At 57.0% G+C, this 25101-nt stretch overlaps 1 protein-coding gene across 1 annotated transcript in view; it reads right to left on the minus strand.

Annotated features, from left to right (window-relative positions):
- Positions 1–24860, minus strand: part of LOC140717823 (cathepsin F-like) — a 39504-nt gene extending 14644 nt beyond the window's left edge. Inside the window, exons 1-6 of the mRNA XM_073031545.1 lie at positions 24790–24860; positions 24031–24171; positions 16696–16762; positions 16209–16322; positions 15078–15241; positions 14196–14292 (exon numbers count right to left, since the gene is read on the minus strand). Coding sequence (XP_072887646.1) covers positions 14196–14292; positions 15078–15241; positions 16209–16322; positions 16696–16762; positions 24031–24132 — 544 coding nt within the window. The 5' untranslated portion in view covers positions 24133–24171; positions 24790–24860. The remainder of the gene's footprint in view (positions 1–14195; positions 14293–15077; positions 15242–16208; positions 16323–16695; positions 16763–24030; positions 24172–24789) is intronic.
- Between the last annotated feature and the right edge of the window lie 241 nt (positions 24861–25101).

Here is a 25101-nt window from a genome sequence, read left to right on the forward strand (position 1 = left end):
TGTGGGGGGTGAGTGTGTGTGTGTGTGGGTGAGTATGTGTGTGACTGTGTGTGTGTGAGTGTGTCTGGGTGAGTGTGTGTGTGTGTGTGGGTGAGTGCACGTGTGTGTGTGGGGTGATTTGTGAGTGTGTGATTGTGTGTGTGTGTGTGTGGGTGAGTGTGTGTGTGTGTGGGTGAGTGCGCGTGTGTGTCTGTGGGGTGAGTGTGTGTGGGGGGTGAGTGTGTGTGTGTGTAGGGTTGAGTTTGAGTGTGTGAGTGTGTGTGCGGGGGGTGAGTGTGTGGGGGGGTGAGTGTGAGTGTGTGTGTGTGTGAGTGTGTGTGTCTGTGTGTGTGGGGTGAGTGTGTGTGTGAGTTTGTGTGTGTGTGTGGGGTGTGTGTGTGTGGTCAGTGTGTGTGTGTGGGGTGAGTGTGTGTGTGTCTGAGTGTGTGTGTGTGGGGTGAGTGTGTGTGTGTGGGTGAGTGTGTGTGTGTGAGTGTGTGGGGTGAGTGTGTGTGTGTCTGAGTGTGTGTAGTGTGTGGGATGAGTGTGTGTGGGGGGTGAGTGTGTGTGTGTGTGGGTGAGTGTGTGTGAGTGTGTGGGGTGAGTGTGTGTTTGTGTGTGGGGTGAGTGTGTGTGGGGGGTGAGTGTGTGTGTGGGTGAGTGTGTGTGTGTGGGGTGAGTGTGTGTATGGGGGGTGAGTGTGTGTGTGGGGTGAGTGTGTGTATGTGTGTAGGGGGTGAGTGTGTGTGTGTGTGACAGTGTGTGTGCGTGTGGGTGAGTGTGTGTGTGGGGGGTGAGTGTGTGTGTGTGTGGGTGAGTATGTGTGTGACTGTGTGTGTGTGAGTGTGTCTGGGTGAGTGTGTGTGTGTGTGGGTGAGTGCACGTGTGTGTGGGGTGATTTGTGAGTGTGTGATTGTGTGTGTGTGTGTGTGGGTGAGTGTGTGTGTGTGTGGGTGAGTGCGCGTGTGTGTCTGTGGGGTGAGTGTGTGTGGGGGGTGAGTGTGTGTCTGTGTGTGGGTGAGTATGTGTGAGTGTGTGTGTGGGGGGTGAGTGTGTGTGTGTGACTGTGTGTGTGTGAGTGTGTCTGGGTGAGTGTGTGTGTGTGTGTGGGTGAGTGCACGTTTGTGTGTGGGGTGATTTGTGAGTGTGTGATTGTGTGTGTGTGTGTGTGGGTGAGTGCGCGTGTGTGTCTGTGGGGTGAGTGTGTGTGGGGGGTGAGTGTGTGTCGTGTGTGTAGGGGTGAGTTTGAGTGTGTGAGTGTGTGTGGGTGAGTGCGCGTGTGTGTGTGGGAGGAGTGTGTGAGTGTGTGTGGGGGGTGAGTGTGTGTGAGTGGGGGGGTGAGTGTGTGTGTGGGTGAGTGTGCATGTGTGTGTGTGGGAGGAGTGTGTGTGTGTTAGCGTGTGTGCGTGGGGGGTGAGTGTGAGTGTGTGTGTGTGGGTGAGTGTGCTTGTGTGTCTGTGGGGTGAGTGTGTGTGTGTGGGTGAGTGTGTGTGTGTGGGTGAGTGCGCGTGTGTGTCTGTGGGGTGAGTGTGTGTGGGGGGTGAGTGTGTGTGTGTGTAGGGTTGAGTTTGAGTGTGTGAGTGTGTGTGTGGGGGGTGAGTGTGTGGGGGGGTGAGTGTGAGTGTGTGTGTGTGTGAGTGTGTGTGTCTGTGTGTGTGGGGTGAGTGTGTGTGTGAGTTTGTGTGTGTGTGTGGGGTGTGTGTGTGTGGTCAGTGTGTGTGTGTGGGGTGAGTGTGTGTGTGTCTGAGTGTGTGTGTGTGGGGTGAGTGTGTGTGTGTGGGTGAGTGCACGTGTGTGTGTGGGGTGATTGTGTGAGTGTGTGATTGTGTGTGTGTGTGTGTGGGTGAGTGTGTGTGTGTGTGGGTGAGTGCGCGTGTGTGTCTGTGGGGTGAGTGTGTGTGGGGGGTGAGTGTGTGTCTGTGTGTGTAGGGGTGAGTTTGAGTGTGTGAGTGTGTGTGGGGGGGTGAGTGTGTTTGGGGGTGAGTGTGTGTGTGTGTAGGGGTGAGTGTGAGTGTGTGTGTGGGGGGTGAGTGTGTGTGTGTGAGTGTGTGTGTGTGGGTGAGTGTGTGTGTGTGGGTGAGTGTGCGTGTGTGTGTGTGTGAGGAGTGTGTGTTTGTGAGTGTGTGTGTGTGTGTGAGTGCGCTTGTGTGTCTGTGGGGTGAGTGTGTGTGTGTGGGTGAGTGTGTGTGTGTGGGTGAGTGCGCGTGTGTGTCTGTGGGGTGAGTGTGTGTGGGGGTGAGTGTGTGTGTGTGTGTGTAGGGGTGAGTTTGAGTGTGTGAGTGTGTGTGCGGGGGGTGAGTGTGTGTGTGTGGGGGGGTGAGTGTGAGTGTGTGTGTGTCTGTGTGTGTGGGGTGAGTGTGTGTGTGAGTTTGTGTGTGTGTGGGGTGTGTGTGTGTGTGTGTGGTCAGTGTGTGTGTGTGGGGTGAGTGTGTGTGTGTCTGAGTGTGTGTGTGGGGTGAGTGTGTGTGTGAGTGTGTGTGTGGGGTGAGTGTTTGTGTGAGTGTGTGGGGTGAGTGTGTGTATGTGTGTGGGGTGAGTGTGTGTGGGGGGTGAGTGTGTGTGTGTGACAGTGTGTGTGTGCGTGTGGGTGAGTGTATGTGTGTGTGGGGGGTGAGTGTGTGTGTGGGGTGAGTGTGTGTATGTGTGTAGGGGGTGAGTGTGTGTGTGTGACAGTGTGTGTGCGTGGGGGGTGAGTGTGAGTGTGTGTGTGTGTGTGAGTGTGTGTGTGTGGGTGAGTGTGCTTGTGTGTCTGTGGGGTGTGTGTGTGTGTGTGTGGGTGAGTGTGTGTGTGTGGGTGAGTGCGCGTGTGTGTCTGTGGGGTGAGTGTGTGTGGGGGGTGAGTGTGTGTGTGTGTGTAGGGGTGAGTTTGAGTGTGTGAGTGTGTGTGCGGGGGGTGAGTGTGTGGGGGGTGAGTGTGAGTGTGTGTGTGTGTGAGTGTGTGTGTCTGTGTGTGTGGGGTGAGTGTGTGTGTGAGTTTGTGTGTGTGTGGGGTGTGTGTGTGTGTGTGGTCAGTGTGTGTGTGTGGGGTGAGTGTGTGTGTGTCTGAGTGTGTGTGTGTGGGGTGAGTGTGTGTGTGTGGGTGAGTGCACGTGTGTGTGTGGGGTGATTGTGTGAGTGTGTGATTGTGTGTGTGTGTGTGTGGGTGAGTGTGTGTGTGTGTGGGTGAGTGCGCGTGTGTGTCTGTGGGGAGAGTGTGTGTGGGGGGTGAGTGTGTGTAGGGGTGAGTTTGAGTGTGTGAGTGTGTGTGGGGGGGTTGAGTGTGTGTGGGGGGTGAGTGTGTGTGTGTGTAGGGGTGAGTGTGAGTGTGTGTGTGGGGGGTGAGTGTGTGTGTGTGAGTGTGTGTGTGCGGGTGAGTGTGTGTGTGTGGGTGAGTGTGCGTGTGTGTGTGTGTGTGAGGAGTGTGTGTTTGTGAGTGTGTGTGGGGTGTGAGTGTGTGTGTGTGTGTGAGTGCGCTTGTGTGTCTGTGGGGTGAGTGTGTGTGTGTGGGTGAGTGTGTGTGTGTGGGTGAGTGCGCGTGTGTGTCTGTGGGGTGAGTGTGTGTGGGGGTGAGTGTGTGTGTGTGTAGGGGTGAGTTTGAGTGTGTGAGTGTGTGTGCGGGGGGTGAGTGTGTGTGTGTGGGGGGGGTGAGTGTGAGTGTGTGTGTGTCTGTGTGTGTGGGGTGAGTGTGTGTGTGAGTTTGTGTGTGTGTGGGGTGTGTGTGTGTGTGTGTGGTCAGTGTGTGTGCGTGGGGTGAGTGTGTGTGTCTGAGTGTGTGTGTGTGGGGTGAGTGTGTGTGTGTGAGTGTGTGTGTGGGGTGAGTGTTTGTGTGAGTGTGTGGGGTGAGTGTGTGTATGTGTGTGGGGTGAGTGTGTGTGTGTGTGACAGTGTGTGTGTGCGTGTGGGTGAGTGTATGTGTGTGTGGGGTGTGAGTGTGTGTGTGAGTGTGTGGGGTGAGTGTGTGTGTGGGGTGAGTGTGTGTGTTTGTGTGTGTGGGTGAGTATGTGTGAGTGTGTGTGTGGGGGGTGAGTGTGTGTGTGACTGTGTGTGTGTGAGTGTGTGTCTGGGTGTGTGTGCGTGTGTGTGTGGAGTGAGTGTGTGCGTGTGGGTGAGTCTGTGTGTGTGAGTGTGTGTGTGGGGTGAGTGTGTGTGTGTGTGTTTGTGTGTGGGTGAGTGTGTGTGTGTGGGTGAGTGCACGTGTGTGTGTGTGGGGTGATTGTGTGAGTGTGTGATTGTGTGTGTGTGTGAGTGTGTGTGTGGGTGAGTGTGTGTGTGTGGGTGAGTGCGCGTGTGTGTCTGTGGGGTGAGTGTGTGTGTGTGTGGGTGAGTATGTGTGAGTGTGTGTGTGGGGGGTGTGTGTGTGTGACTGTGTGTGTGGGTGAGTGTGCGTGTGTGTGTGTGGGAGGAGTGTGTGTGTGTTAGCATGTGTGCGTGGGGGGTGAGTGTGTGTGTGACTGTGTGTGTGTGAGTGTGTCTGGGTGAGTGTGTGTGTGTGTGGGTGAGTGCACGTGTGTGTGTGGGGTGATTGTGTGAGTGTGTGATTGTGTGTGTGTGTGTGGGTGAGTGTGTGTGTGTGTCTGTGGGGTGAGTGTGTGTGTGTGTGTGAGTGCGCTTGTGTGTCTGTGGGGTGAGTGTGTGGGTGAGTGTGTGTGTGTGGGTGAGTGCGCGTGTGTGTCTGTGGGGTGAGTGTGTGTGGGGGGTGAGTGTGTGTAGGGGTGAGTTTGAGTGTGTGAGTGTGTGTGGGGGGGTGAGTGTGTGTGGGGGGTGAGTGTGTGTGTGTGTAGGGGTGAGTGTGAGTGTGTGTGTGGGGGGTGAGTGTGTGTGTGTGAGTGTGTGTGTGCGGGTGAGTGTGTGTGTGTGGGTGAGTGTGCATGTGTGTGTGTGTGAGGAGTGTGTGTTTGTGAGTGTGTGTGGGGTGTGAGTGTGTGTGTGTGTGTGAGTGTGTGGGTGAGTGCGCGTGTGTGTCTGTGGGGTGAGTGTGTGTGGGGGGTGAGTGTGTGTGTGACTGTGTGTGAGTGTGTGTCTGGGTGTGTGTGCGTGTGTGTGTGGAGTGAGTGTGTGCGTGTGGGTGAGTCTGTGTGTGTGAGTGTATGTGTGGGGTGATTGTGTGCGTGTGGGTGAGTCTGTGTGTGTGAGTGTGTGTGTGGGGTGAGTGTGTGTGTGTGTTTGTGTGTGGGTGAGTGTGTGTGTGGGTGAGTGCACGTGTGTGTGTGTGGGGTGATTGTGTGAGTGTGTGATTGTGTGTGTGTGTGTGAGTGTGTGTGTGGGTGAGTGTGTGTGTGTGGGTGAGTGCGCGTGTGTGTCTGTGGGGTGAGTGTGTGTGTGTGTGTGGGTGAGTATGTGTGAGTGTGTGTGTGGGGGGTGTGTGTGTGTGACTGTGTGTGTGTGAGTGTGTCTGGGTGAGTGTGTGTGTGTGTGGGTGAGTGCACGTGTGTGTGTGGGGTGATTGTGTGAGTGTGTGTGTGTGTGTGGGTGTGTGTGTGTGTGTGTGGGTGAGTGCGCGTGTGTGTCTGTGGGGTGAGTGTGTGTGGGGGGTGAGTGTGTGTCTGTGTGTGTAGGGGTGAGTTTGAGTGTGTGAGTGTGTGTGGGTGAGTGCGCGTGTGTGTGTGTGGGAGGAGTGTGTGTGTAAGTGTGTGTGGGGGGTGAGTGTGTGTGAGTGGGGGGGTGAGTGTGTGTGTGTGAGTGTGTGTGTGGGTGAGTGTGCGTGTGTGTGTGTGGGAGGAGTGTGTGTGTGTTAGCGTGTGTGCGTGGGGGGTGAGTGTGAGTGTGTGTGTGTGTGAGTGTGTGTGTGTGGGTGAGTGTGCTTGTGTGTCTGTGGGGTGAGTGTGTGTGTGTGTGTGAGTGCGCTTGTGTGTCTGTGGGGTGAGTGTGTGTGTGTGGGTGAGTGTGTGTGTGTGGGTGAGTGCGCGTGTGTGTCTGTGGGGTGAGTGTGTGTGGGGGGTGAGTGTGTGTGTGTGTAGGGGTGAGTTTGAGTGTGTGAGTGTGTGTGCGGGGGGTGAGTGTGTGGGGGGTGAGTGTGAGTGTGTGTGTGTGTGAGTGTGTGTGTCTGTGTGTGTGGGGTGAGTGTGTGTGTGAGTTTGTGTGTGTGTGTGGGGTGTGTGAGTGTGGTCAGTGTGTGTGTGTGGGGTGAGTGTGTGTGTGTCTGAGTGTGTGTGTGTGGGGTGAGTGTGTGTGTGTGAGTGTGTGGGGTGAGTGTGTGTGTGGGGTGAGTGTTTGTGTGTGTGTGTGGGGTGTGTGTGTGTGTGGTCAGTGTGTGTGTGTGGGGGGGTGAGTGTGTGTGTGACTGTGTGTGTGTGAGAGTGTGTCTAGGTGTGTGTGCGTGTGTGTGTGGGTGAGTGTGTGTGTGGGTGAGTGCACGTGTGTGTGTGGGGTGATTGTGTGAGTGTGAGATTGTGTGTGTGTGTGTGAGTGTGTGTGTGGGTGAGTGTGTGTGTGTGTGGGTGAGTGCGCGTGTGTGTCTGTGGGGTGAGTGTGTGTGGGGGGTGAGTGTGTGTGTGACTGTGTGTGAGTGTGTGTCTGGGTGTGTGTGCGTGTGTGTGTGGAGTGAGTGTGTGCGTGTGGGTGAGTCTGTGTGTGTGAGTGTATGTGTGGGGTGAGTGTGTGTGTGTGTTTGTGTGTGGGTGAGTGTGTGTGTGGGGTGATTGTGTGAGTGTGTGATTGTGTGTGTGTGTGTGTGGGTGAGTGTGTGTGTGTGTGGGTGAGTGCGCGTGTGTGTCTGTGGGGTGAGTGTGTGTGTGTGGGTGAGTGTGTGTGTGTGGGTGAGTGCGCGTGTGTGTCTGTGGGGTGAGTGTGTGTGGGGGGTGAGTGTGTGTGTGTGTGTAGGGGTGAGTTTGAGTGTGTGAGTGTGTGTGCGGGGGGTGAGTGTGTGGGGGGGTGAGTGTGAGTGTGTGTGTGTGTGAGTGTGTGTGTCTGTGTGTGTGGGGTGAGTGTGTGTGTGAGTTTGTGTGTGTGTGTGGGGTGTGTGTGTGTGGTCAGTGTGTGTGTGTGGGGTGAGTGTGTGTGTGTCTGAGTGTGTGTGTGTGGGGTGAGTGTGTGTGTGTGGGTGAGTGCACGTGTGTGTGTGGGGTGATTGTGTGAGTGTGTGATTGTGTGTGTGTGTGTGTGGGTGAGTGTGTGTGTGTGTGGGTGAGTGCGCGTGTGTGTCTGTGGGGAGAGTGTGTGTGGGGGGTGAGTGTGTGTCTGTGTGTGTAGGGGTGAGTTTGAGTGTGTGAGTGTGTGTGGGGGGGTGAGTGTGTGTGGGGGGTGAGTGTGTGTGTGTGTAGGGTTGAGTGTGAGTGTGTGTGGGGGGGTGAGTGTGTGTGTGTGAGTGTGTGTGTGTGGGTGAGTGTGTGTGTGTGGGTGAGTGTGCGTGTGTGTGTGTGTGAGGAGTGTGTGTTTGTGAGTGTGTGTGTGTGTGTGAGTGCGCTTGTGTGTCTGTGGGGTGAGTGTGTGTGTGTGGGTGAGTGTGTGTGTGTGGGTGAGTGCGCGTGTGTGTCTGTGGGGTGAGTGTGTGTGGGGGTGAGTGTGTGTGTGTGTGTAGGGGTGAGTTTGAGTGTGTGAGTGTGTGTGCGGGGGGTGAGTGTGTGTGTGTGGGGGGGGTGAGTGTGAGTGTGTGTGTGTGTCTGTGTGTGTGGGGTGAGTGTGAGTGTGTGTGTGTCTGTGTGTGTGGGGTGAGTGTGTGTGTGAGTTTGTGTGTGTGTGGGGTGTGTGTGTGTGTGTGGTCAGTGTGTGTGCGTGGGGTGAGTATGTGTGTCTGAGTGTGTGTGTGTGGGGTGAGTGTGTGTGTGTGAGTGTGTGTGTGGGGTGAGTGTTTGTGTGAGTGTGTGGGGTGAGTGTGTGTATGTGTGTGGGGTGAGTGTGTGTGGGGGGTGAGTGTGTGTGTGTGTGACAGTGTGTGTGTGCGTGTGGGTGAGTGTATGTGTGTGTGGGGGGTGAGTGTGTGTGTGGGGTGAGTGTGTGTATGTGTGTAGGGGGTGAGTGTGTGTGTGTGACAGTGTGTGTGCGTGTGGGTGAGTGTGTGTGTGGGGGGTGAGTGTGTGTGTGTGTGGGTGAGTATGTGTGAGTGTGTGTGTGGGGGTGAGTGTGTGTGTGACTGTGTGTGTGTGAGTGTGTCTGGGTGAGTGTGTGTGTGTGTGGGTGAGTGCACGTGTGTGTGTGGGGTGATTGTGTGAGTGTGTGATTGTGTGTGTGTGTGTGTGGGTGAGTGTGTGTGTGTGGGTGAGTGCGTGTGTGTGTCTGTGGGGTGAGTGTGTGTGGGGGGTGAGTGTGTGTCTGTGTGTGTAGGGGTGAGTTTGAGTGTGTGAGTGTGTGTGGGTGAGTGCGCGTGTGTGTGTGGGAGGAGTGTGTGTGTGTGAGTGTGTGTGGGGGGTGAGTGTGTGTGAGTGGGGGGGTGAGTGTGTGTGTGTGAGTGTGCATGTGTGTGTGTGGGAGGAGTGTGTGTGTGTGTTAGCGTGTGTGCGTGGGGGGTGAGTGTGAGTGTGTGTGTGTGTGTGTGAGTGTGTGTGTGTGGGTGAGTGTGCTTGTGTGTCTGTGGGGTGAGTGTGTGTGTGTGGGTGAGTGTGTGTGTGTGTGGGTGAGTGCGCGTGTGTGTCTGTGGGGTGAGTGTGTGTGGGGGGTGAGTGTGTGTGTGTGTGTAGGTGTGAGTTTGAGTGTGTGAGTGTGTGTGCGGGGGGTGAGTGTGTGGGGGGGTGAGTGTGAGTGTGTGTGTGTGTGAGTGTGTGTGTCTGTGTGTGTGGGGTGAGTGTGTGTGTGAGTTTGTGTGTGTCTGTGGGGTGTGTGTGTGTGTGGTCAGTGTGTGTGTGTGGGGTGAGTGTGTGTGTGTCTGAGTGTGTGTGTGTGGGGTGAGTGTGTGTGTGTGGGTGAGTGCACGTGTGTGTGTGGGGTGATTGTGTGAGTGTGTGATTGTGTGTGTGTGTGTGTGGGTGAGTGTGTGTGTGTGTGGGTGAGTGCGCGTGTGTGTCTGTGGGGAGAGTGTGTGTGGGGGGTGAGTGTGTGTCTGTGTGTGTAGGGGTGAGTTTGAGTGTGTGAGTGTGTGTGGGGGGGTGAGTGTGTGTGGGGGGTGAGTGTGTGTGTGTGTAGGGGTGAATGTGAGTGTGTGTGTGGGGGGTGAGTGTGTGCGTGTGAGTGTGTGTGTGCGGGTGAGTGTGTGTGTGTGGGTGAGTGAGGAGTGTGTGTTTGTGAGTGTGTGTGGGGTGTGAGTGTGTGTGTGTGTGAGTGCGCTTGTGTGTCTGTGGGATGAGTGTGTGTGTGTGGGTGAGTGCGCGTGTGTGTCTGTGGGGTGAGTGTGTGTGGGGGTGAGTGTGTGTGTGTGTAGGGGTGAGTTTGAGTGTGTGAGTGTGTGTGCGGGGGGTGAGTGTGTGTGTGTGGGGGGGTGAGTGTGAGTGTGTGTGTGTGTCTGTGTGTGTGGGGTGAGTGTGAGTGTGTGTGTGTGTCTGTGTGTGTGGGGTGAGTGTGTGTGTGAGTTTGTGTGTGTGTGGGGTGTGTGTGTGTGTGTGGTCAGTGTGTGTGCGTGGGGTGAGTGTGTGTGTCTGAGTGTGTGTGTGTGGGGTGAGTGTGTGTGTGTGAGTGTGTGTGTGGGGTGAGTGTTTGTGTGAGTGTGTGGGGTGAGTGTGTGTATGTGTGTGGGGTGAGTGTGTGTGGGGGGTGAGTGTGTGTGTGTGTGACAGTGTGTGTGTGCGTGTGGGTGAGTGTATGTGTGTGTGGGGTGTGAGTGTGTGTGTGAGTGTGTGGGGTGAGTGTGTGTGTTTGTGTGTGTGGGTGAGTATGTGTGAGTGTGTGTGTGGGGGGTGAGTGTGTGTGTGACTGTGTGTGTGTGAGTGTGTGTCTGGGTGTGTGTGCGTGTGTGTGTGGAGTGAGTGTGTGCGTGTGGGTGAGTCTGTGTGTGTGAGTGTGTGTGTGGGGTGAGTGTGTGTGTGTGTGTTTGTGTGTGGGTGAGTGTGTGTGTGTGGGTGAGTGCACGTGTGTGTGTGTGGGGTGATTGTGCGTGTGTGTGTCTGTGGGGTGAGTGTGTGTGTGAGTGTGTGTGTGGGTGAGTGTGTGTGTGTGGGTGAGTGCGCGTGTGTGTCTGTGGGGTGAGTGTGTGTGTGTGTGGGTGAGTATGTGTGAGTGTGTGTGTGGGGGGTGTGTGTGTGACTGTGTGTGTGTGAGTGTGTCTGGGTGAGTGTGTGTGTGTGTGGGTGAGTGCACGTGTGTGTGTGGGGTGATTGTGTGAGTGTGTGTGTGTGTGTGGGTGAGTGTGTGTGTGTGTGGGTGAGTGCGCGTGTGTGTCTGTGGGGTGAGTGTGTGTGGGGGGTGAGTGTGTGTCTGTGTGTAGGGGTGAGTTTGAGTGTGTGAGTGTGTGTGGGTGAGTGCGCGTGTGTGTGTGTGGGAGGAGTGTGTGTGTGAGTGTGTGTGGGGGGTGAGTGTGTGTGAGTGGGGGGTGAGTGTGTGTGAGTGTGTGTGTGGGTGAGTGTGCGTGTGTGTGTGTGGGAGGAGTGTGTGTGTGTTAGCGTGTGTGCGTGGGGGGTGAGTGTGAGTGTGTGTGTGAGTGTGTGTGTGTGGGTGAGTGTGCTTGTGTGTCTGTGGGGTGAGTGTGTGTGTGTGTGTGAGTGCGCTTGTGTGTCTGTGGGGTGAGTGTGTGTGTGTGGGTGAGTGTGTGTGTGTGGGTGAGTGCGCGTGTGTGTCTGTGGGGTGAGTGTGTGTGGGGGGTGAGTGTGTGTGTGTGTAGGGGTGAGTTTGAGTGTGTGAGTGTGTGTGCGGGGGGTGAGTGTGTGGGGGGTGAGTGTGAGTGTGTGTGTGTGTGAGTGTGTGTGTCTGTGTGTGTGGGGTGAGTGTGTGTGTGAGTTTGTGTGTGTGTGTGGGGTGTGTGTGTGTGTGGTCAGTGTGTGTGTGTGGGGTGAGTGTGTGTGTGTCTGAGTGTGTGTGTGTGGGGTGAGTGTGTGTGTGTGAGTGTGTGGGGTGAGTGTGTGTGTGGGGTGAGTGTTTGTGTGTGTGTGTGGGGTGTGTGTGTGTGGTCAGTGTGTGTGTGTGTGGGGGGGTGAGTGTGTGTGTGACTGTGTGTGTGTGAGAGTGTGTCTAGGTGTGTGTGCGTGTGTGTGTGGGTGAGTGCACGTGTGTGTGTGGGGTGATTGTGTGAGTGTGAGATTGTGTGTGTGTGTGTGAGTGTGTGTGTGGGTGAGTGTGTGTGTGTGTGGGTGAGTGCGCGTGTGTGTGTGTGGGGTGATTGTGTGAGTGTGTGTGTGTGTTTGTGTGTGGGTGAGTGTCTGTGTGGGGTGAGTGTGTGTGTGTGTTTGTGTGTGGGTGAGTGTGTGTGTGGGTGAGTGCACGTGTGTGTGTGGGGTGATTGTGTGAGTGTGAGATTGTGTGTGTGTGTGTGAGTGTGTGTGTGGGTGAGTGTGTGTGTGTGTGGGTGAGTGCGCGTGTGTGTGTGTGGGGTGATTGTGTGAGTGTGTGTGTGTGTTTGTGTGTGGGTGAGTGTCTGTGTGGGGTGAGTGTGTGTGTGTGTTTGTGTGTGGGTGAGTGTGTGTGTGGGTGAGTGCACGTGTGTGTGTGGGGTGATTGTGTGAGTGTGAGATTGTGTGTGTGTGTGTGAGTGTGTGTGTGGGTGAGTGTGTGTGTGTGTGGGTGAGTGCGCGTGTGTGTCTGTGGGGTGAGTGTGTGTGGGGGGTGAGTGTGTGTGTGACTGTGTGTGAGTGTGTGTCTGGGTGTGTGTGCGTGTGTGTGTGGAGTGAGTGTGTGCGTGTGGGTGAGTCTGTGTGTGTGAGTGTATGTGTGGGGTGAGTGTGTGTGTGTGTTTGTGTGTGGGTGAGTGTGTGTGTGGGGTGATTGTGTGAGTGTGTGATTGTGTGTGTGTGTGTGTGGGTGAGTGTGTGTGTGTGTGGGTGAGTGCGCGTGTGTGTCTGTGGGGTGAGTGTGTTTGGGGGGTGAGTGTGTGTCTGTGTGTGTAGGGGTGAGTTTGAGTGTGTGAGTGTGTGTGGGGGGTGAGTGTGTGTGGGGGTGAGTGTGTGTGTGTGTAGGGGTGAGTGTGAGTGTGTGTGTGGGGGGTGAGTGTGTGTGTGTGAGTGTGTGTGTGTGAGTGTGTGTGTGTGGGTGAGTGTGTGTGTGGGTGAGTGTGTGTGTGGGTGAGTGTGCGTGTGTGTGTTTGTGAGTGTGTGTGGGGGGTGAGTGTGAGTGTGTGTGTGTGAGTGTGTGTGTGTGTGTGAGTGCGCTTGTGTGTCTGTGGGGTGAGTGTGTGTGTGTGGGTGAGTGTGTGTGTGTGGGTGAGTGCGCGTGTGTGTCTGTGGGGTGAGTGTGTGTGGGGGTGAGTGTGTGTGTGTGTGTAGGGGTGAGTTTGAGTGTGTGAGTGTGTGTGCGGGGGGTGAGTGTGTGTGTGTGGGGGGGTGAGTGTGAGTGTGTGTGTGTGTCTGTGTGTGTGGGGTGAGTGTGTGTGTGAGTTTGTGTGTGTGTGGGGTGTGTGTGTGTGTGTGGTCAGTGTGTGTGTGTGTGGGGTGAGTGTGTGTGTGTCTGAGTGTGTGTGTGGGGTGAGTGTGTGTGTGAGTGTGTGTGTGGGGTGAGTGTTTGTGTGAGTGTGTGGGGTGAGTGTGTGTATGTGTGTGGGGTGAGTGTGTGTGGGGGGTGAGTGTGTGTGTGTGACAGTGTGTGTGCGTGTGGGTGAGTGTATGTGTGTGTGGGGTGTGAGTGTGTGTGTGAGTGTGTGGGGTGAGTGTGTGTGTTTGTGTGTGTGGGTGAGTATGTGTGAGTGTGTGTGTGGGGGGTGAGTGTGTGTGTGACTGTGTGTGTGTGAGTGTGTGTCTGGGTGTGTGTGCGTGTGTGTGTGGAGTGAGTGTGTGCGTGTGGGTGAGTCTGTGTGTGTGAGTGTGTGTGTGGGGTGAGTGTGTGTGTGTGTGTGGGTGAGTACGCGTGTGTGTCTGTGGGGTGAGTGTGTGTGGGGGGTGAGTGTGTGTGTGTAGGGGTGAGTTTGTGTGTGAGTGTGTGTGGGGGGTGAGTGTGTGTGTAGGGGTGAGTGTGAGTGTGTGTGAGGGGGTGAGTGTGTGTGTGTGTGTGTGTGGGTGAGTGTGTGTGTGGGTGAGTGTGCGTGTGTGGGGTGAGTGTGTGTGTGTGAGTGTGTGGGGTGAGTGTGTGTGTGTCTGAGTGTGTGTGTGTGTGGGGGGTGAGTGTGTGTGTGTGAGTGTGTGGGGTGAGTGTGTGTGTGGGGTGAGTGTTTGTGTGAGTGTGTGGGGTGAGTGTGTGTATGTGTGTGGGGTGAGTGTGTGTGGGGGATGAGTGTGTGTGTGTGACAGTGTTTGTGTGCGTGTGGGTGAGTGTGTGTGTGTGGGGGGTGAGTATGTGTGTGTGAGTGTGTGGGGTGAGTGTGTGTGTGGGGTGAGTGTGTGTATGTGTGTGGGGTGAGTGTGTGTGTGTGGGGGGTGAGTGTGTGTGTGTGTGGGTGAGTATGTGTGAGTGTGTGTGTGGGGGGTGAGTGTGTGTGTGACTGTGTGTGTGTGAGTGTGTGTCTGGGTGTGTGCGCGTGTGTGTGTGGAGTGAGTGTGTGCGTGTGGGTGAGTCTGTGTGTGTGAGTGTGTATGTGGGGTGAGTGTGTGTGTGTTTGTGTGTGGGTGAGTGTGTGTGTGTGTGTGTGTGGGTGAGTATGTGTGAGTGTGTGTGTGGGGGGTGAGTGTGTGTGTGGGGTGAGTGTGTGTGTGTGTTTGGGTGTGTGTGCGTGTGTGTGTGGAGTGAGTGTGTGCGTGTGGGTGAGTCTGTGTGTGTGAGTCTGTGTGTGTGAGTGTGTGTGGGGTGAGTGTGTGTGTGTGTTTGTGTGTGGGTGAGTGTGTGTGTGTGTGGGTGAGTGCACGTGTGTGTGGGGGGTGATTGTGTGAGTGTGTGATTGTGTGTGTGTGAGTGTGTGTTTGGGTGAGTGTGTGTGTGTGGGTGAGTGTGTGTGTGGGTGAGTGCGCATGTGTGTGTGTGTGGGGGGTGAGTGTGTGTGTGGGGGGGTGAGTGTGAGTGTGTGTGTCTGTGTGTGTGGGGTGAGTGTGTGTGTGAGTGTGTGTGTGTGGAGTGAGTGTGTGTGTGTGGTTAGTGTGTGTGTGTGGGGTGAGTGTGTGTGTGCGTGTGTGGGGGGGTGAGTGTGAGTGAGTGTGTGTGTGTCTGAGTGTGTGTGTGTGGGGTGAGTGTGTGTGTGTGTGGGGTGAGTGTGTGTGTGTGTGTGTGGGGGGGTGAGTGTGTGTGTGTGTGTGGTTGGGGTTGGGTGGAATCACGCTCCGGAGCGCCAGAGGGTGGGGGAGAGGTGCTATCCGCGGGATTACCTTGCTCCGAGAGGACTTTCAGCACTTTCGTCTTGATGTACCACTGCGACTCGAGACTGGCGACGCACCCGAAAGCCCAAGACGCAGAGCACCTCCCCTGCGGGGGGAGATGACAACATGCATATGTTTTGTCTGTTCCCGTCACCGCAATCTGTCCCCCTCCCCAGCCTCCACCCACTCCGCAAGTTCACTCGACCTTCCCTGTTCCATTCCGGATCCTGTCTGTGCACACTGTGACGGTTACACTCTATTCTGCGCAGTTATTCTCGTACTTTCTTCCACGTCAACACACCGAGTAATAAGAGCCTCAGACATACGAGTGGAATTAAGCCATTCGGCCCACTGACCAGCTCCGCCCTTCCTCAATGGCTGATTTGTTGTCCCTCTCATCCCCATTCTCCAGCCCTCTCACGTAACCCTTGACAGTCTGACTAACCTGCCGACGTCTGCTTCAAATACTTGTCCTCGACAGCTGTCTGTGTCAACAAATTCCACAGATTCGCCAGCTCTGGTAAAAGAAATTCCTCCTCATCCCTGTTCTAAATATACGCGCCTCCATTCAGAGGCTGCGCCCTCAGGCCCCAGACTCCCCCACTATAGGAAACATCCTCTCCGCATCCACTCTATCTGTGTCCTCTGGTCCTAGACTCCCCCACTATAGGAAACAACCTCTCCACATCCACTCTATCTGTGTCCTCTGGTCCTAGACTCCCCCACTATAGGAAACAACCTCTCCACATCCACTCTATCTGTGTCCTCTGGTCCTAGACTCCCCCACTATAGGAAACATCTTCTCCACATCCGCTCTATCTGTGTCCTCTGGTCATAGTCTCACCTACTGCAGGAAACTCTGGAAGTCCTGAATCAGAAGTTGGAACTTACCTGGTCTTTGACCTGAGTTACTGCTCTCTGTTGACGCCAGTCGCATCGGCGTCTTATCTGACATTTTGGCAGGGGTTCGGCCACAGGTATCTGAGCCATCTCCTCCATCCAGGACGAGTCGTTCATCATTACCGGGTTGAGGTAGAACTGATTGAATTCTTCGTCTGCGGAACGGGGAAAGAAGTGTTACATTTTAGAATTATCGACCGTTTCTGCCCAGGCGCGGACAACTCCTTTGGAGCCGTAGCGGTGTGGGTCAAAGTTCATGGCTGGTGGGCCTGGGAATGCCGGGCTTGTGATGTACTGCACTGGAACCCGTGCTTCGACCCTCTTTGTGCCCACTCTGATGCCAAGTTCAACTCTCTTTATCTACCTGCACGGGATCCACATCTCTATTCTGTGCAGGTCTAAATGCCGCTGACATGCCGATTTGGTACCGGCTTCCCGCTGCTCCTGCAAACCCATTCCGGACACCCACCACTCTCTGTGTAAAATATATGCCCTCACATCTCCCCTAAACTTTTCCCTTCACCCCTTCTCAAAGAAGTTCCCGTCTGGGTAGCCTGGTGTTAAAGATGCTCCCTCTTCTATTTGACCCGTGTAGCCGTGGAACAGAACCACCAGTCACTACCCGGGCTATACTTTGTAACTTTATGAACTGCGGCCAGAGAAATCAACCCAAGTTTGGGCAACTTCTCCTGACATGTAATACTGTTCATCGAGACAGCACCCTGCGGCACTCCGCTACATCCTCTCGGATGAACACGGCAGATTCCGGAATCACAGCTTGTCACACAGCGTCTGTGGGGACGGCAACAGGGAGAGTGCTACCAAACAGAGTTCCTTTGTTCCGCAGTGGCGCAGAGGGTTGAGACACTGCCTCAGTGATCCAGAGTTCCGGGTTCGATCCTGGTCTCCGGTGATGTGTGCGTGAGTGTATGTGAGAGATCCGTGTGTGAGAGTGAGAGAGAGAGAGGTACGTGTGTGTGAACCACTGTAATGAACCAACCGGCTCAACGGGCTGAAGGGCAGGTCCAAATTCGCACAGGCCATTTGGCAGAGAGAGCAGTTGCTGTGCTGTGAGAATGTGGACCAGACTCTCCCACGGGGAGGGGGGAGGGGGGTTTGTACCTGTCATGTCACTGAATTTGGTGACTCCATGCTCGGCCGTTCCTTTGTCGTCCTCCTCAAACATCTGCGCTTTCTTCATGTTCTCCACAAAGATCTGGAAACGGCGATTCTCTTCTGCCGAGAGAGAGAGAGGGAGTGTGTAAGGAGACGGAGAAGAGAGGGAGAGAGGGGAGAGAGAGAAGAGGGAGGATGAGAGTGTATGAGAGAAATAAGGAGGAGAGATGGAAAGTGTGTGTAGAAAGAGAGATAAAGTGATGGAAGAGAATGAGTGTGGGAGGAAGAGGAGGAGAGGGTGAATGTGTAAGAGAGAGCAGGACAGAGAAAGAGGGAGTGGGGGAGAGTTCATCTCCTGACAGGGGTGTAGAAGGGGGTATTGGTGCCCAGTAGAACCCTCCGTTCCTCCACCCCTCTCTCCCTCCCCACTCCCGTTGCCCAACCCCCTTCTCCCCATCCCTTCCCGGGACAGAATGAGCCGGGCTCCCCTCACCTTCCTCTCCGGCATAACTCTTGTTGTAAGCCACTTTGAACTCCTCGAAATCGGATCGCATTTGGGACTGGGGATGGAAGAAATTCCGTTAGTCGGGAATCTGCTTCCCTTAATCCGTGTCGGTGGGAACCGCTGCGAAGGGCATCCCAGCCCTGACCAGTGAGTGCCGCCCCCGACCGCCCGCTCCCCAGTACGGACACACCCTTACTGTGGGGTGAGGAGCAGGACGGGGCTCAGGGTTGAAGCTCTGGCCCCCAGCCGGTGTTTCCTCTAGATTTAGATGTGGTCGCACCAGCTCTGCTCCTCTGGGCTTCGGCCAGCGAAGGCAAAGGTTCCGCCCGGCCCACCCCCTTTTACAGACTCGACCATCCCACCACCTTCTACACCCGCCCGGCCCACCACCTTCTACACCCGCCCGGCCCGCCTCCTTCTACACCCACCCAGCCCGCCACCTTCTACACCCGCCCAGCCCGCCACCTTCTACACCCACCCAGCCCGCCACCTTCTACACCCGCCCGGCCCGCCACCTTCTACACCCGCCCGCCCGCCACCTTCTACACCCGCCCGGCCCGCCTCCTTCTACACCCGCCCGGCCCGCCTCCTTCTACACCCGCCCGGCCCGTCTCCTTCTACACCCGCCCGGCCCGCCTCCTTCTACACCCGCCCGGCCCGCCTCCTTCTACACCCGCCCGGCCCGTCTCCTTCTACACCCACCCGGCCCGCCACCTTCTACACCCGCCCGGCCCGCCACCTTCTACACCCGCCCGGCCCGTCTCCTTCTACACCCGCCCGGCCCGCCACCTTCTACACCCGCCCAGCCCGCCACCTTCTACACCCGCCCGGCCCGCCTCCTTCTACACCCACCCGGCCCACCACCTTCTACACCCGCCCGGCCCGCCTCCTTCTACACCCGCCCGGCCCGCCTCCTTCTACACCCGCCCGGCCCGTCTCCTTCTACACCCGCCCGGCCCGCCACCTTCTACACCCGCCCGGCCCGCCTCCTTCTACACCCACCCGGCCCGCCTCCTTCTACACCCGCCCGGCCCGCCACCTTCTACACCCGCCCGGCCTGCCTCCTTCTACACCCGCCCGGCCCGCCTCCTTCGGGACTCATTCCTGACTCACCTTCGGAGATATGTGGACACCCCCACCTTCCGCGTCCCTTAGTGACCCGTCTCCCTCCCTTGTAAAGGATTCTGTATCTTTTTCTGACGGAGGCCATTCGGGCATTCGAGTCGATACCGGCTCTCAATGCGATCCCATCCAGCTGGTCCAACCCCTCCTTTACCATCATCCCAACCGCACCAACTACACCAGTAGGTAAAAGAAATTAAGCGGCCGACCCCGCAAGTCGGGCAGACGTGAGGAGTGGGGTGGAGGGGAATGGGGATTGTGAAAGTGCGGTGGAGGGGAATGGGGATAGTGAACGTGCGGTGGAGGAGAATGGGGGATGGGGAAAGTGCGGTGGAGGGGAATGGGGGATAGTGAACGTGCGGTGGAGGAGAATGGGGGATTGTGAAAGTGTGGTGGAGGGGAATGGGGGATGGGGAAAGTGTGGTGGAGGAGAATGGGGGATGGGGAAAGTGCGGTGGAGGAGAATGGGGGATAGTGAAAGTGCGGTGGAGGAGAATGGGGGATAGTGAAAGTGTGGTGGAGGAGAATGGAGATAGGGAAAGTGGGGTGGAGGAGAATGGAGGATAGTGAAAGTGTGGTGGAGGGGAATGGGGGATGGGGAAAGTGCGGTGGAGGAGAATGGGGGATAGTGAAAGTGGGGTGGAGGAGAATGGAGGATAGTGAAAGTGTGGTGGAGGGGAATGGGGGATAGGGAAAGTGGGGTGGAGGAGAATGGAGATAGGGAAAGTGGGGTGGAGGAGAATGGAGGATAGTGAAAGTGTGGTGGAGGGGAATGGGGGATAGGGAAAGTGGGGTGGAGGAGAATGGAGGATAGGGAAAGTGGGGTGGAGGAGAATGGAGGATAGTGAAAGTGTGGTGGAGGGGAATGGGGGATAGGGAAAGTGGGGTGGAGGAGAATGGAGATAGGGAAAGTGGGGTGGAGGAGAATGGAGGATAGTGAAAGTGTGGTGGAGGGGAATGGGGGATAGGGAAAGTGGGGTGGAGGAGAATGGGGGATAGTGAACGTGCGGTGGAGGAGAATGGGGGATAGGGAAAGTGCGGTGGAGGAGAATGGGGGATAGTGAACGTGCGGTGGAGGGGAATGGGGGATGGGGAAAGTATGGTGGAGGAGAATGGGGGATAGTGAACGTGCGGTGGAGGAGAATGGGGGATAGTGAACGTGCGGTGGAGGAGAATGGGGGATAGGGAAAGTGGGGTGGAGGGGAATGGGGGATAGGGAAAGTGGGGTGGAGGGGAATGGGGGATAGGGAAAGTGGGGTGGAGGAGAATGGAGATAGGGAAAGTGCGGTGGAGGGTAATGGGGGATAGTGAACGTGCGGTGGAGGAGAATGGGGGATAGTGAACGTGCGGTGGAGGGGAATGGGGATAGTGAAAGTGCGGTGGAGGAGAATGGGGGATAGGGAAAGTGCGGTGGAGGAGAATGGGGGATAGTGAACGTGCGGTGGAGGGGAATGGGGATAGTGAACGTGCGGTGGAGGGGAATGGGGATAGTGAACGTGCGGTGGAGGGGAATGGGGGATAGTGAACGTGCGGTGGAGGGGAATGGGGGATAGTGAAAGTGCGGTGGAGGAGAATGGGGGATAGTGAACGTGCGGTGGAGGAGAATGGAGATAGGGAAAGTGGGGTGGAGGGGAATGGGGGATAGTGAACGTGCGGTGGAGGGGAATGGGAGATAGGGAAAGTGGGGTGGAGGAGAATGGAGATAGGGAAAGTGCGGTGGAGGAGAATGGGGGATAGTGAACCTGCGGTGGAGGGGAATGGGGGATGGGGAAAGTGGGGTGGAGGGGAATGGGGGATAGTGAACGTGCGGTGGAGGGGAATGGGAGATAGGGAAAGTGGGGTGGAGGAGAATGGAGATAGGGAAAGTGCGGTGGAGGAGAATGGGGGATAGTGAACGTGCGGTGGAGGGGAATGGGGGATGGGGAAAGTGGGGTGGAGGGGAATGGGGGATAGTGAACGTGTGGTGGAGGGGAATGGGGGATAGGGAAAGTGGGGTGGAGGAGAATGGGGGATAGTGAACGTGCGGTGGAGGGGAATGGGGGATGGGGAAAGTGGGGTGGAGGGGAATGGGGGATAGTGAAAGTGCGGTGGAGGAGAATGGGGGATAGTGAACGTGCGGTGGAGGAGAATGGAGATAGGGAAAGTGGGGTGGAGGGGAATGGGGGATAGTGAACGTGCGGTGGAGGGGAATGGGGGATGGGGAAAGTGTGGTGGAGGAGAATGGGGGATAGGGAAAGTGCGGTGGAGGGGAATGGGGGATAGTGAACGTGCGGTGGAGGAGAATGGAGATAGGGAAAGTGCGGTGGAGGGGAATGGGGGATAGGGAAAGTGCGGTGGAGGAGAATGGAGATAGGGAAAGTGCGGTGGAGGAGAATGGGGGATAGTGAACGTGTGGTGGAGGGGAATGGGGGATAGGGAAAGTGGGGTGGAGGAGAATGGGGAATAGTGAACGTGCGGTGGAGGGGAATGGGGGATGGGGAAAGTGGGGTGGAGGGGAATGGGGGATAGTGAAAGTGCGGTGGAGGAGAATGGGGGATAGTGAACGTGCGGTGGAGGAGAATGGAGATAGGGAAAGTGGGGTGGAGGGGAATGGGGGATAGTGAACGTGCGGTGGAGGGGAATGGGGGATGGGGAAAGTGTGGTGGAGGAGAATGGGGGATAGGGAAAGTGCGGTGGAGGGGAATGGGGGATAGGGAAAGTGGGGTGGAGGAGAATGGGGGATAGGAAAAGTGCGGTGGAGGGGAATGGGGGATAGGGAAAGTGCGGTGGAGGGGAATGGGGGATAGGGAAAGTGCGGTGGAGGAGAATGGAGATAGGGAAAGTGCGGTGGAGGAGAATGGGGGATAGTGAACGTGTGGTGGAGGGGAATGGGGGATAGGGAAAGTGGGGTGGAGGAGAATGGAGATAGGGAAAGTGCGGTGGAGGGTAATGGGGGATAGTGAACGTGCGGTGGAGGAGAATGGGGGATAGTGAACGTGCGGTGGAGGGGAATGGGGATAGTGAAAGTGCGGTGGAGGAGAATGGGGGATAGGGAAAGTGCGGTGGAGGAGAATGGGGGATAGTGAACGTGCGGTGGAGGGAATGGGGATAGTGAACGTGCGGTGGAGGGGAATGGGGATAGTGAACGTGCGGTGGAGGGGAATGGGGGATAGTGAAAGTGCGGTGGAGGAGAATGGGGGATAGTGAACGTGCGGTGGAGGAGAATGGAGATAGGGAAAGTGGGGTGGAGGGGAATGGGAGATAGGGAAAGTGGGGTGGAGGAGAATGGAGATAGGGAAAGTGCGGTGGAGGAGAATGGGGGATAGTGAACGTGCGGTGGAGGGGAATGGGGGATGGGGAAAGTGGGGTGGAGGGGAATGGGGGATAGTGAACGTGTGGTGGAGGGGAATGGGGGATAGGGAAAGTGGGGTGGAGGAGAATGGGGGATAGTGAACGTGCGGTGGAGGGGAATGGGGGATGGGGAAAGTGGGGTGGAGGGGAATGGGGGATAGTGAAAGTGCGGTGGAGGAGAATGGGGGATAGTGAACGTGCGGTGGAGGAGAATGGAGATAGGGAAAGTGGGGTGGAGGGGAATGGGGGATAGTGAACGTGCGGTGGAGGGGAATGGGGGATGGGGAAAGTGTGGTGGAGGAGAATGGGGGATAGGGAAAGTGCGGTGGAGGGGAATGGGGGATAGTGAACGTGCGGTGGAGGAGAATGGAGATAGGGAAAGTGCGGTGGAGGGGAATGGGGGATAGGGAAAGTGCGGTGGAGGAGAATGGAGATAGGGAAAGTGCGGTGGAGGAGAATGGGGGATAGTGAACGTGTGGTGGAGGGGAATGGGGGATAGGGAAAGTGGGGTGGAGGAGAATGGGGGATAGTGAACGTGCGGTGGAGGGGAATGGGGGATGGGGAAAGTGGGGTGGAGGGGAATGGGGGATAGTGAAAGTGCGGTGGAGGAGAATGGGGGATAGTGAACGTGCGGTGGAGGAGAATGGAGATAGGGAAAGTGGGGTGGAGGGGAATGGGGGATAGTGAACGTGCGGTGGAGGGGAATGGGGGATGGGGAAAGTGTGGTGGAGGAGAATGGGGGATAGGGAAAGTGCGGTGGAGGGGAATGGGGGATAGGGAAAGTGGGGTGGAGGAGAATGGGGGATAGGGAAAGTGCGGTGGAGGGGAATGGGGGATAGGGAAAGTGCGGTGGAGGGGAATGGGGGATAGGGAAAGTGCGGTGGAGGAGAATGGAGATAGGGAAAGTGCGGTGGAGGAGAATGGGGGATAGTGAACGTGTGGTGGAGGGGAATGGGGGATAGGGAAAGTGGGGTGGAGGAGAATGGGGGATAGTGAACGTGCGGTGGAGGGGAATGGGGGATGGGGAAAGTGGGGTGGAGGGGAATGGGGGATAGTGAAAGTGCGGTGGAGGAGAATGGGGGATAGTGAACGTGCGGTGGAGGAGAATGGAGATAGGGAAAGTGGGGTGGAGGGGAATGGGGGATAGTGAACGTGCGGTGGAGGGGAATGGGGGATGGGGAAAGTGTGGTGGAGGAGAATGGGGGATAGGGAAAGTGCGGTGGAGGGGAATGGGGGATAGGGAAAGTGGGGTTGAGGAGAATGGGGGATAGGGAAAGTGCGGTGGAGGGGAATGGGGGATAGGGAAAGTGCGGTGGAGGGGAATGGGGGATAGTGAACGTGGGGCGGAGGAGAATGGAGATAGGGAAAGTGGGGTGGAGGGGAATGGGGGATAGTGAAAGTGGGGTGGAGGAGAATGGAGATAGGGAAAGTGCGGTGGAGGAGAATGGGGGATGGGGAAAGTGCGGTGGAGGGGAATGGGGGATAGGGAAAGTGGGGTGGAGGAGAATGGGGGATGGGGAAAGTGCGGTGGAGGGGAATGGGGGATAGTGAAAGTGGGGTGGAGGAGAATGGAGATAGTGAACGTGCGGTGGAGGGGAATGGGGGATGGGGAAAGTGGGGTGGAGGAGAATGGGGGATAGTGAACGTGCGGTGGAGGAGAATGGAGATAGTGAACGTGCGGTGGAGGAGAATGGGGGATAGTGAAAGTGGGGTGGAGGAGAATGGGGGATAGGGAAAGTGGGGTGGAGGAGAATGGGGGATAGGGAAAGTGCGGTGGAGGGGAATGGGGGATAGTGAACGTGCGGTGGAGGAGAATGGGGGATAGGGAAAGTGCGGTGGAGGGGAATGGGGGATAGTGAACGTGCGGTGGAGGGGAATGGGGGATGGGGAAAGTGCGGTGGAGGAGAATGGGGGATAGGGAAAGTGCGGTGGAGGGGAATGGGGGATAGTGAAAGTGCGGTGGAAGGGGAAGGGGAGAGTGTGGAGGTAGAAGACGACGTAGTGGTAGAGGCAGTGGAGGGGGAATGAAACTGAGGAGAATGGGGGAGTGGAGAGGAATGGAGGGGAGGCGGTTTAGAAGGGAGGTGGAGTGAGGAGTGGTGGAGGGGTGTTATAGGGGGGAGAGTATGGAGATGGAGAAGGAGAGCGATGGGGATGGAGTGGGGAGCAAGAGGAGAGTACAGAGCAGTGAGTGGAAGGGATAGAGTGGGAGGGGAGTGAAGTAGAGAGTGATGGAGTGTAGTGAGGGGAAGTGAAAGGGAAGTGAAGTGGTGGCGAGGGAGGGAGGCCGGATGGAGTGAGGAGGAGGAAGTGCAGGGCAGGGAATGGAGGGAGTGAGTGTGGAGTTGAAGTGAGTGTGTGTGGAAGGTGGGGGATGAATGGATGAGGGTGTGAAGGGAGGGGAGACGGGTGCAGAGTTTGAAACGGGATGAGAGGAACCGAGAGGTATGGGAGGTGTTGTTGGATGTGGTGAGGAGCTTCTGCCAGAGGGGGGACACAGGTTTAGATTGAGTGTTGAAAGGATGAAAAGGAACCTGAGGGGTAACTTCTACACACAGGGGGTGCTGAATCATGGGACGAGCTGCCGGGTGAGGTAAGGGTGAGCCGGATTATTCCCAGGGCAGTTTGACACATCCATGGTCAGGAGGGACCGGGATGGGTCAGCACCGAACGCAAGGCAGGCAGCGACTGGTTGGGCCGAATGGCCTGCCCTCCGAGACCCGCAGCGTTGAGACGCTCCAGCACCAACGCTATTCAGGAGCCGCCTCGGCTGCCTGGTGTCCCCAGTCGTAGGAGAGGGCGTCCGCCGGGGTCCCGACGTCCCGCTCCGAAACGGCCGAGGGGACCTCAGGGTCAGCGCGCCTCACTCACCATCTCCTCGTCCTCCTCATCATCTGGCAGAACCGCCAGGGAGGAGCACCGCGACGGGACGAGCTGGGTCGCCACCAGGCAGGCGACGAGGAGCCGGAACATTCTGATATCCGCACTCGATACCGGACAACAGAACAGGATCTGGAGTCGGGGGTGAGAGTGAGAAAACAATTTAGAACCAGTGGGTGGCTCGGAAAACTGCACAAGGGTCGCCCCTTTGCGTACCACCCCACCGCAGTGTGAAGCCTCCTGCTGACCGCTCCCCACAGCGCAGACCTCCCTGCTTCAGAATGGAGCACCATCATCACTCCTCTGACCATTAGGAACCCCCTCCTTCCCTTCCGTCCGCTCCCCCTCAAACCCTTCCCATGGTGCGGATACGCCCCTCACCAGCACTATTCCCCCAACCTCACACAGTACAGAGATCGTTCCTCATTTGCCCCTCCCGCAGTGCGGTGTTCCCATCTCCCTGACTCTCCGGGAGGGCAGATCTCCCTTAATCCCCACCTCCGGTGCAGAGATCCCTCCTCACCGGCGCCTCCCTCAGCACTGACACCAGGAGCGCCTCTCTGGACTGGGCTGGCGGAGCGGAGGGTGTTGTGGGTGGGGGAGAGGGGAGCCCTCAAAGTTCTCCCGGGACGGTGAATGACTGAGAGGGAGATGGACATCCTACGCTCCTCCCTTCAGACTGTCCCCGTTCCAGGAAGCCAGTCTCTCCAAGGATGGACACCGGCCAGTCCTGACAGCGTGCTCACTCACCACACTCGTTCGGACAACTCCAGCCGCTGTGGTGAACCGTCCACCGTCTCTTATAGTCCCTGCCTGGCCCCTTCCCCCCCCCCCCCCCATCTGATCCTATCACCCCTCCGTCCAACGGACACCCCGCACTGATAAGGTCCTGAACGATGTTACAATCCCACTTCCCCCTTCCACCAACGGTCACCCGTCATCGCCCCACTTCCCCCGCCATCCCGAGCTGCTCAGGACGTTAGTGACCCCTCTCCTCGGCCCTCGCTACTGAATCAGGAGTCCATGTTGCTCTGCCCCAGGAGCCATGGAACTCGTTACCAC

This window comes from Hemitrygon akajei, chromosome 28 (genome assembly GCF_048418815.1).
Source record: "Hemitrygon akajei chromosome 28, sHemAka1.3, whole genome shotgun sequence".
Lineage (NCBI taxonomy): Eukaryota > Metazoa > Chordata > Chondrichthyes > Myliobatiformes > Dasyatidae > Hemitrygon > Hemitrygon akajei.